The sequence below is a fragment of the Stylophora pistillata genome, chromosome 5 (assembly GCF_964205215.1).
Source record: "Stylophora pistillata chromosome 5, jaStyPist1.2, whole genome shotgun sequence".
Lineage (NCBI taxonomy): Eukaryota > Metazoa > Cnidaria > Anthozoa > Scleractinia > Pocilloporidae > Stylophora > Stylophora pistillata.
In genome coordinates, this window is record NC_142523.1 from 808,685 (window position 1) to 820,000 (window position 11,316).

At 38.4% G+C, this 11,316-nt stretch overlaps 1 protein-coding gene and 1 pseudogene across 2 annotated transcripts in view; both read left to right on the forward strand.

The window, feature by feature from the left end:
* Positions 1-11,316, forward strand: part of LOC148729743 (DELTA-stichotoxin-Hcr4a pseudogene) — a 164,356-nt pseudogene that overhangs the window by 127,539 nt on the left and 25,501 nt on the right. The gene's annotated exons all lie outside the window — the stretch shown is intronic.
* On the forward strand, positions 1,737-6,920 carry LOC148729752 (DELTA-stichotoxin-She4b-like). The gene is made up of 5 exons (XM_088760463.1): positions 1,737-1,871; positions 2,472-2,566; positions 3,065-3,124; positions 4,701-4,760; positions 5,425-6,920. Exons 2-5 carry the CDS (start codon positions 2,494-2,496, stop codon positions 5,982-5,984), a joined length of 753 nt encoding a protein of 250 aa, XP_088616589.1. The 5' UTR covers positions 1,737-1,871; positions 2,472-2,493; the 3' UTR covers positions 5,985-6,920.

The following is an 11,316-nucleotide window of genomic DNA, read 5'->3' on the forward strand; positions in this document are numbered from 1 at the left end:
TGTTTTAGTCCTTTGTCAGAAGGGAGGGCGTGTCCGTTGTGATGCAAAAACACATAAAATCAAAATACCATTCCCAAATAAAAATGCATATGTAACTGAGTAATAAAATTGCCAAACATGTTGGTGATTCATCACCTTTTGTATAGCCACAACGCACTTATCTGTCATCAGTATAACTTGGCCTATTTAAAGCAGTGTGTGTTGAATTGCTACAAAACTATTAAAAGATCGATTCTAATGTATGTTCTAGAATCCGTCTTCTCTTTAGTTTCTTAACAAAACAAGAGAGTGGAAAAATTAAGAATCTAGTATTTGTGTTGCATTCTGTAGTTTTAGTTCTTTGCTAGAGCTGTATAGTCTGAATTGTAAAATGTTTCGCGCCACCTTCATAACGTTGACAGAATACTATGTGGCATTAGCGGTTTTCCCAAATATTTAGACGCCTAACTGCTTATCAACCCCTTTTAGTGATAATAAGATAAGATAAGAGAAAATAAAGATATGTTAACACAAGTCAAGAGCCATATTGAAGTGTCAGAAATACTTTGCCACGACTGCTGATAGGGAACAATTGAGTCAATCTCTTTTCGGCGTCCAGACACCCCATAGACTTTAATTAGAACAGTTTCTGAAAAAAACGTCCATCACCGCGTTAATGTGTACGGTTTGTTATCTATAGTTACACGCATAGCTGCCTATGAATCCCTTTGTCTGATAGTGAAAACAATTAGGTCATTCATCTTTCGGCGCCCAGCAGGCTTTGAAGGCACCTCTGTGAAGTAACCGCATACCCCCAAAGATTCGTCAATCGCATTAGAGCACTTCGAAGACTCGAAACAGTCTAATTGTGTTTCCAGGTTAAACTCACGAATGTGCTGTGATTTCGGAAGAGAGAATGTGTACATTTGGATTTAGACAAGCATGAAAACAAAACATGATTGCATAAAAAACTCGTGAGCAACTGAGCAATAAAATTTTAAAACATGCCAGTGAGACACCAAATTTCGACAGCCAGAATGCACTGATCCATTATTGATACAACTTGGCAAGAGACACTGAAAATTTTCCTGTAAAGCGATCAATGCAATGTGCGCTGAAACTATTCAAAAATAAATTGTAGTAATTTTAGTAGACTCCACCTTTATACAGAATCCGAATGAAATGTTTTAGTCCTTCGTCGGAAGAGAGGGTGTGTCCATTGTGATGTAAAAATACATGGAAACAAAACACGATTTCTCAATAACAATCCATGTGTAACTGAAGAATAAAATTGCAAAACACGTCGGGGAGACAACACCCGTTGGATAGCCACAACGAACTTATTTGTTATCAATATAACTAGACTCCGCCTTTTTCTGAGTTTAAGGAGAACAATGAAATGGAAAATTAAGCAACTAGCATTTGAGTCGCATTCTACGATTTTAACTCCATTTGCTACAATATGTAGTTATATAGTGATATAGTCTGATTGCAAAATATTTCGTGCCTTCTTTCTTGGCCTGTTGTTAACAGTTCGAGTCCGCCTATGAACCCCTTTGTCTGATAACAGAGACATCAACTCATTCACCTTTCGGCCTCCGAAAGGCTCTGATTACAACTCTGTAAAAAAAACATTTTTTTTTCGAAGAAGCATTAATCATTATTGAGGTGTAAATGGCTCGTTATGTTTATTTCAACGCATTCAGCGATTGTTTCCTTTGTCTGACAAAGGAAACAATCACATCATTTATCTTTCGGCGTCCAGACATTTCTGAATAAACTCCCTAAATAGAGGAGACTTTTGAAGAATCGTTAGTCGCAGCGCAGAACTTGGCTTGAGAAGGTCGGATCACTCCACTTGTGATTGCACGAGAAACTCCCACCCAACGAAGGTAAGCATCGCTCAGTGACGCAAACAGACTATCAAATGTGGGAGTCACAGCAATGCATCTGTGACAAGCGTTTTCCAGGATGGGTTTAACTGCATCAAACTACGCAACATTTTTTCTTCTTTTAAAGCTGGAGTTAATTTACTTTGTAACTGTATGGTTTTCCTAGCTCTCTAAATCATTAGTATATAGGCAAAATTCGGCCGCGAAGGGCAAAATCTTCTAACTATGATTTTTTTTATGCATTTTTCATATGAACAACCGACCTTCCTTTTAGTTTTGTTTTATGACAGCTAACCAGGCAGTTAACTCTTATTTACTGGTGACATTTTGCAACTTGATTTTCATTAGCTGTTGAACTTTCCGATTTGACTCGTCCGATTGTAGCCTTCGAAGACCGTTACGAGCGAATCCGGCGAGAACACTTTTTTACAGACACAATCACTTAAGAACCTGATCGCTATTGATCAATATTTACTCGCACCAAGTTTCCGGAATTGCTTTTCTCACGAACGATGCAACGTAGCTCTTCTTTTAATTTTGTAGCGTTACTAATGGCCTCCTCCGAAAAAGCCATTCTAATGTTGTTCGTTTCTATTATAGAGTCTATTGCAACCAAACTAAGATGAAAATGAAGATGTGTGCACTTTTGTCATTTTACATCCTGGCCATGTGTTTCATGGGTTACTGTGTATCAGGTATTTACAGAGGCTTTATAGGAGCTCTTGAAGTTCCAATTCGCAAAACTTTAAAGAAATTGAAGCTAGAGAAGACATTCGGCTGATATGATGTTGAAGCTATACTTCTCATTTGCCGCCCTTCTGAATTTCTGTCAATCTGAAACAAGAGCTTTAAGCTTTGATCTTTTTAGCTTGAAGGGAATTATGCTAGTCAATCAGAGAAACAGTTAAACAAACCAGCGAGCGACTCCATTCAAATGTATTTTCTTTTTGACAATCGATGTACATGTTTACACGAGTAACGCTACAACCGGAAATTTTTTCTGTTCCTTTTTTGTAGTAAACAACGATTAATATTGTTGCTTTCAACACTTTCAGCCTTCAATTAACATCATCAATGTTCAATCATTCTTATTTCAAAACTTGGCCAATTTGCTATGCTATATATGGACTTGGGTGAGACTTGAGATTAGATAAAAAAAAGAGAAAGAAAGAAGAAACCTTATTTGTTTTCAGGTGCCCACATTGAATTTAAAGAAGATTTGAAAGAAGTGGGAAACATCAAACGAGAGATGGGTAAGCACATGTGTTCACACAGTACCATTGTGGAGATCCTTCGTTAAATTCTTTTTCTTTGTTGAGTTACTTTATTTTAAACAGCGCCTTTGTCTTTGTTCGTCCATGGTCTTTAAATAATGAAACCATTTATACCCTCATGCAGGAGTGGAACAATAAATCCGGCACGTTCTGACACCTCTCTTGCAAACTCACTCTTGGAATCTTGTTTTATTTTGGCGTTGAGCACCTGAGAATTTGTTTTCTTGTAAGCAGTGTTTGGTTCATATTGATAATTTCTAAATAATGTCTACCGTAGGGAGCAATTGGCTCTATCAAAATAGCTTAGTTTTTGACACAATTTCTAGGCAAGCCCGTACAATTTGATTACTAGGGAGTTTAAGCAAATCACTACGGCTGGCGCTGCTACGGCTACCGGAAGTAAAATTGTCCAGAAACGAGTCATTGCGCATGTCAGTGGTTCCCATCCAGCCGTAGCGGGAAATCCTTCTACGCGAGTGGGAAGGTTTCGGCGTAGTCTGTGGTACGTGAACTTATCTCGCTTCTTTCTTCGCTTTATACATTCTCCTGAGCAATTTTAACTATTGAAATACACTTAACATCTTTAAAAATAGCTTATCGGGAATATTTATCAAGCTTGCTGTCCCTTACCGAGTGATACTGCCTTTATTTTTGCCGCCGGGTTTGTCGAAGGATCGAAGCAGTGTGCACATGGAGAACGCAGCGAACGCAAAGTGAAATGCGTAGGTAGAAAGTCTAACGTTTCCTTTTCAAACCTCAAAGACTACTTGAAATTCAAATAGCTGAGGCCAAGGAATGACGAGGGTTATGAGGGACCGTGTAGAAACTTTGCTTTGGTGTTTATAAGCTCCAAACTGGCAATTTTACAACACGTAAGCTCAAATATTTTAATTCATTCATTCACTGTGCACAGGATCGCTTACAATTTTTTTTTCCAAATGTTGGAATCCCTCTTCCCTTTCAACGAAGTCATTTTGAGTTTTTAGACGTGCAATAAACTACCGCGAAGACGCTTAATTTATTGGTTTTACACTTCTCAGCCGTACTGGGTTTGTAGTTCGCGTTGCTTAAAGTTGAATTTTGGCGGGCTACGGCGACGTACTCTCCCCAAGCCTCGTCAACCACGATAGCCGTAGCAGCGCCAGCCGTAGTGATTTGCTTAAACTCCCTACTGTTGCACGGACTACTTTACGTCCTAAGTTTGATCTGCCACAAATCCTCGTCTACATATATCAAACCGTAACAGTTTTGAGGTAGGAAGAGTTTTTTATTTATAATCGTACTACAGACAAAACATTTTCATGGGGACCCATTTTCCGCTGGATCGATAAAGTGCCACCCGCCAACCCGGCCACCAAATTTGATAATGTATCCTTCCTCGTTCAGTTTTTGCTCTGGATCAACCTTATACTTCGTGCATCGCAGAACACTGAATCCAACATAATTTTTTCAAATTCTTAATTCGTAATCTATGCTACAATGAGCAGTTTCGATATACCGTTCAGTCACGGCCTGGATCAGAGTAGAGGTCGCTAAATTCTTATTCTGTTTACAGGTGCCCACTTGGAAACCAGTAAAGCTATTGGAGAAATGGAAAACACTGAACGAGAACTGGGTAAGCTTGCTCGTCTATTTATCGACATACAGTTGCGTTTTGCTAATTTTCCTTAAAGAAAGAGTGTGGATAACAATCTTTTCAGCCTTATTCTGTTTGCACTGTTACATGCACCTCTTCAGGGTAAAAGGAATATCTTATTAAACAATGAAGCATCTTAATGCTGAAGTGACACTCACCCGAGCTAGGCAAAAAGTTTTTTAACAATACGTTGGTGAAGTTTCATTGCCTGATTGATCACATGACTAAAGTTTGGCGGACGCACAATGTTAATGCGTACCAATTACCACAGAGGGGGTGAGAGGAGGATGCAGAAGAGGTGTTACCTCAGACAGTTCGCAGTTATAAATGAGTAGCTCGTTTTGACCGTAATTGGTTGAATCTTTGGTCCTGTGACGTTTGACGGTCAATAGCTTAAAATGACAAGTTAATTCTTGTCATTAAGGAGTTGATATTTTTTTCATAAAAGGATAACATTTTGTGAACAGCTAAAGAAACCAACCACAAAAAATAATTTCAACTAAAAAACGATTCCAGCATTAAACTTTGCCCCCTTCACAACTTAGGCACAGCATATACAGATATTCTGATATAAACATTCTTGTTAAGACATTCTCAAAAATTCTTTACAAAGCTAAGGTTTCCTTTAATAATTTCTATTCAGCGAGGAAACATAACCAGAACAAGCGAGTGGACCCTGGTACAGTGATAGCAGTGGCCTCGCTGACCAAAGAACTTCTACAAACCCTGCTTGACGCGTTGGGGTCGATCGAACGCAAGATTGCCATCGGCATTGCCAATGAAACACCTTATCAATGGAGGGCTCTCAATACATACTTTCGAGCTGGTACATCTGATGATCTTTTACCCCGACTGGTGGAGAAAGATCAGGCGGCTCTGTATACTGCCAGGAAGACGAACGGCCCCGTAGCTACAGGATGCGTGGCTGTAATCGCCTATTACATGCCAACTGTGCATAAGACCGTGGGAGTCATGTTCAGCGTACCATTCGACTACAACTTTTACAGCAACTGGTGGGATGCTAGGGTTTACCATGGTGAGTTGAGAGCTAGTCAACAGATGTACGAAGATATGTACTACGGAAATCCCTTTAGAGGCGATAACGGCTGGCATAAGAAAGATATAGGTTATGGGTTTCACGTGGATGGATCAATGACCAGTGCAGGAAAGAGTGTTATGGAATTGCATATCCTTAACAAATGAACTCTCACGAACTTTTGTTTTTCTATACTAACATGGTGTAGCAACTGCGTGAGAGTTTGATCACTTTTTTCATTGTGTGCACAACAGTGTTTTGTGATTACGTAGCTATTAGGTATTTTTTGATAACGTTTTGATATGGAATGTACATCCATTGCTAGTGGATTACAATTCAGGTTATAATTTCTAATTAGCTTAGTAGGAAACGCAAAAGTTAATTAAAATTATGAACGTAATTATTCTTGAATTGTACGATGTAAATTCTTAGTATCAAATTCATTGTGTCAATAAGAGAGTGCAAAAAACACGCTTTTGGAGAACTTGAGGAATTTTTATAATTCGTCTACCATCTATTCTTAGATCCATTCATTTAATTGTTAATTATAGCAATTGTATTGGTATCTGCTTTTTTTATTCAGTACTGCTAAATTGTTCGTTAGATAGTTGACATAGAAACGTTTTCTTCTCGCAAGTTAAACTTCATCAATTTTCTGTTTTACGTTGAAGATCACGAGAAAACTACATGCAATTCTTATGGGTCAGCATTCACTGGCTAGTGTTGATTGAAAACAGTTGGTACTAAGATTTAATTGGCTGTTGAACCGTCTGATTACAAGCTATCTAATCGTTTGGTTTTGTATACAGCAATCAATCAACTTCGTAAGAACTGATAAGATTCAAGCACTTTGTAATTGGCACAATCAAGTTACAATGCTTCACGTTAAGGGTATTATAGTTTGAGCAAAATTTTTAAAGGTGCAAACTTTTGTGTGATAGTCACGTATATGACTCGATTATAAGCTTCGGGTGACAGTCGGTATTGTATGTTGTTCACTTTGAGCGCGTGTGCTGTGCAATACTTTTTATATTGTTGGTAACCATTGTGGAACAAATGTTTTACGCATTTTTTTTTATTAAAACTCATTGTATTGATGGAAATTGTCCCTTTACTTACAGATTTTCTACATTTTTAAGGACTTTTTTTTTCTTTAAAAATATCTTCATCTCTCTTCCAACCTCCAGGCGTAGTGAAAAATGTTGCGTTGGGTTCGTTAGATGCTTTCTGTTCTGTTCGACTGCTCTTCAATCTACAGGCAGAGAAGACATCTGGATCGACGAGAAACCGACCTAAAGTAACAGTTATCTCTGACATCTGTCTTATTTAAACCACCGCTAGAAGACCACTAATTCTCAATGCACTGCAGCCCACATATTTTTGAGCGGAATTAGTTAGAAAGTTGTTCTTCCACCTTTCAAGGCGAGTATTCAATGATATGTTTGACGAGGCTCACATTTAAAACAATAGGAAAGATTCGTCATCATCATGTCGCAGAAACTAGAGTTTTCGTGCTTTGAGCCTGCGGCATAAACCAAGCATTAGATGTGTGTTCTGTGAGGGCGTTCAGGATGGCTTGGTACTTGGTTAGCGATATGTAACTGAGTTTGGATTGGCTAAGTTCCCTTGATTCGTCAAATTTACCACAACTAGTCAGGAGGACTTCTGGTCTTCTATTTGTTCACACTAGCACACAATCGTGGCCCGTACTTCTGTCGTCTGGGGTCTGTTTCCGATTTTCTGAAGTGTAAAAGACCTTCTAGTGTTTTGAAAACCTTGAGCGTTTGCCGGCCACGTGGCGCAACGTACAATTTAGAAGAGGCTTGTTCGTGCTTATGTTCTTTACATTTTACTGGAGATTCAAAGCCAAACTTTGTATGGTTATCTCGTTTTCTTTAGTATGCTACTTCTTCTTGTGCGTAACTGAGGAACTGGCTTGAAATTAAATTGACTCTCATTTCCAACATTTCGTGATTTTCTCAAAGAACGGTTCTCAAATGACTTCAAAATGTGTTTTTAGCAAGAACCTAAATGCGCTCATGCGTGCATTACTATTTGTTAGTATTGCAAATTCTCGAAGAAAAGTTACGTGACTCAAGCTTGTTGTTAATAAGTTCATCTTTCATTAAGATACTGCAGAAATGAAGCACTTTGCCGAGAGATATCCATTCTTCTGACCGTATAAGAGCGCTCTACTTTGCCACGCAGTTATGCCGGAGCACTTCGGTAATCTTTTGTTGCTCACCGGTTGAAGATTCCATTTGTCTGCGTAATGAGAAGTTGTAAAATAATCATTTTAAATAAGAAATTACGAAGGAAAAAAAAAAAATTTATAACTACAGTGAAGAGATTTCGAGTTATTCAGTACATCTTAGCTTTCAAACCCTAATTCCCGTTTGCTTCATTCAGGGGCATATGATTCTTTTTCGGCACACCTTTAGCTAAGTGCAGCAACAAAATTGAGAATGGAATATCGAAATCATATCAGTTGAATATGCCTTTACACTTTGTTTAATCTCTAGAGTAGCAATCGATGTGAGACGCTTTTAAATTAAAGGTCAAATTGAGACTGTGTCTTCCTTAACAAATCATGCATAGTGCTTGACGGACAAAGTCATATTTTCTTTATGACATGCAATTGCTCGTATTTACGTGTAATTTTATAGCAAATAAACAAAGATGTGGCGTACGAAATTTTGATAAAAACAGATCAAAAGCGGTTGGTGAGAAGTAAATTTCGCGTCAGTACAGATAATGAAATGTGTTCCCCATAAAAATTTCTTACAGGGAGAGGTAACGGACGAAATGAAATAGGAAAATTATAACAGTTCAATGTTCTTGAAGTCTAATAGATATAGAACACAAGCCAGTTGATTGAATCTGAAGATAGCTTTTCTGTTTGTCACAACAGCAATGTAAACCTAGTCAATTTATTATGCAAAAAAGGCAGGAAATAGGGGTTTTCCCAGGGGGACTCCCTATCTTGCAGAGAATTATATATTTTGACCTATTATTTGCGCACATTTGTCAACTCATGATATATTTGTGCCAAGTTTGAGCCAAATTGGTGATTTGAGCATTATCGCTCTAAATGAAATCTAAATGCAACACTCTCAGTCCGATGATTTTGAATATCGATGTCGTCTTCCTTCTACAATCATATTGGCCGAAGCTAACAATAGCGTTTTTACAACTATTCCTTTTTCCGAGTGGCTGAGTATTTGTACTTAGTCTAGTGGGTAAGACCATGGGGGTGCCCCCTGGGGGAAATTTTGTCTCGTGTCTAGGCCGACCTTTTCATAACGGTCTCAGAAGTTGCTGCCGCGGGTTTGAAGGGCTTCAAAATAGCTGGTCATCTGAAATTCTCGCTGGATTGATTCCTCGACAGCAGAACTTTTATAGAATGTTTCTCCATAAACTTGAAGGAAAACTATCTGGCCTTCGTGATGCAGAGTCTCGAAGCAAGGAGACGTGGTTTATTCTGAGAATCGAGAACAATACTTGAGAGCGGGTCAGTCCGTTGGTCTGACGATGCCTTCCTCCCGTTTCCTTCTTCTTAGTACAGGCTGTGGCGGGATGAGAGCTCGGCTAAAACTCTACGAAATGGCCTTAAATCGCACACACAGAACAAAAGTATGACAAACAACACCATCTGAAGGTTAGAGTGTATTTGCTTTATTATTTACGGAGTTGCAGAGCGGAGCCTAAACTCCCATACAAAGGTGGTTCTGAATGATATGCCTTGGGATATTTCGGAATTAGCTCAGACACCTCATAAGGCCTGGAATGCTATTAATAAAGACATTTTTCTAACTGCGACTGATAGGCATGCCGCCTGTCACCAAAAGTCGTGTCAGCCATTTTAGGGACCTTAAGCAAACCAAGACGGCGACCGCAACGAGGACGTGGAAAAACAAAAGATCTAATTGGCAGAACAATAGCTGAGTACGTGCATTTTAAAACTTAGTATATTTCATAGGCGTCCTTTGCAAAACAACAACGTGAAATCATCAATATTTTCGTCTTTTGAACAACGGAAATCGCGACAGCAAGTTGTTTTAATTTCCATTTGGAACTCAACGCTACCTTTAGACGTTATTTTGAGGTTGAGTTGTGGCGCCGTATGAGATGGTAAACACATGCAGCCATTTTTTCAGTGAAATTCTAATTAAAAGTATAAATTCATTTTGTAACCGACGTCTTCCTTGGCGTTGCCGGCCTGACTGCTTAAGGTCCCTCAAAACTGCGTAAGACTACGTAAGGCTATTAGAATGAAATTAAGAAAAAGAGGAGCCTCTATTATTCTACTAACCTCTCCAGAGACTAAGACTCAGGACACAAAGCACTGGAAGTCAAATATCAGCATCTAAATTTAACCAGACTGAGTTCTTTACCTCAGTTGCCAAAAGTCTTTGTGCTTATTTAAAGAAATGTAAGGGAATAGCGAGTTCCAACGAAGAGTATCATAAATGTGCATTTTATTACGTGTTTCCTCTTGGTTTTTATAATCAAATATTCAAACATGTCACTAAGAAAGCACGTTTCGACAGCCATGATTCATTTATATGATATTATCGACTTTACAAAGAAGCTCAAATGTTTCTCATCAAATAATCAATGCAATAATTACTGAAACTGTCCACAAACTTACTCTAGCGTTTGCACTAGATTCCCCCTACTTATAGTATTCGATAAAATGTTTCAGCCTTTTGTTAGAAGCGAGGGTGAATCCATTTTGATGTGAAATGCAAACGTGTCCCCAATTAGCTTGTCTAAAGCTAAACTACCTACCTACCTACGTATCTATTATCGATATAACATGTCACTGAAACAGCACCTTTTGAATAGCCAGAATACACTTATCTGTTGTAAATCATAACACAGCGTTTTTAATGCAATGTTATATTGATAGGTTATGATGCAGAGTGTGCTAAATTGCAACGAAAATAGATTCTTAAAATAGATTCTGATGTGCGTTCTAAACTCTACCTTTCCCTGTGTTTTAGGAGAACTAGAAAGTGGAAATATTAGGCATCTAGTATTTGAATCGCATTCTTGGGTTTTAATTCTTTCAATGCAGTTATCTAGTCTGACTGCGAAAAGTTTCGTGCCTTCTTCTCAGGCCTATTGTTGACAGAATAACGGAAACAATTAAATCATTCATCCTCCAGTATGCAGAAGGCTTTAAATACACCTCTGTAAATGGGAAAGACTCTCATAGAGTCCTTAATTGCAGTGAAGCACCTCGAGAACTCGAAACAGTCTAACTGTGTTTGAAGGCGAAACTCACAAGAGAGCAGAATTTCATAGCATGCGAACAATTGTTTTGGTCTTGAAACGTGGCGTGATTTCCAAAGCGAAGACGCGTGAATATTGATGTAGAAATGCATGGAAATAAAAAAAAATAATACAATTGCGTAGGAACAACTCATAAGCAAGTGCTTAATTAAATTGTGTAAGATCTCAAAGACACAGCACGTTTCAACAGCCACAATACGC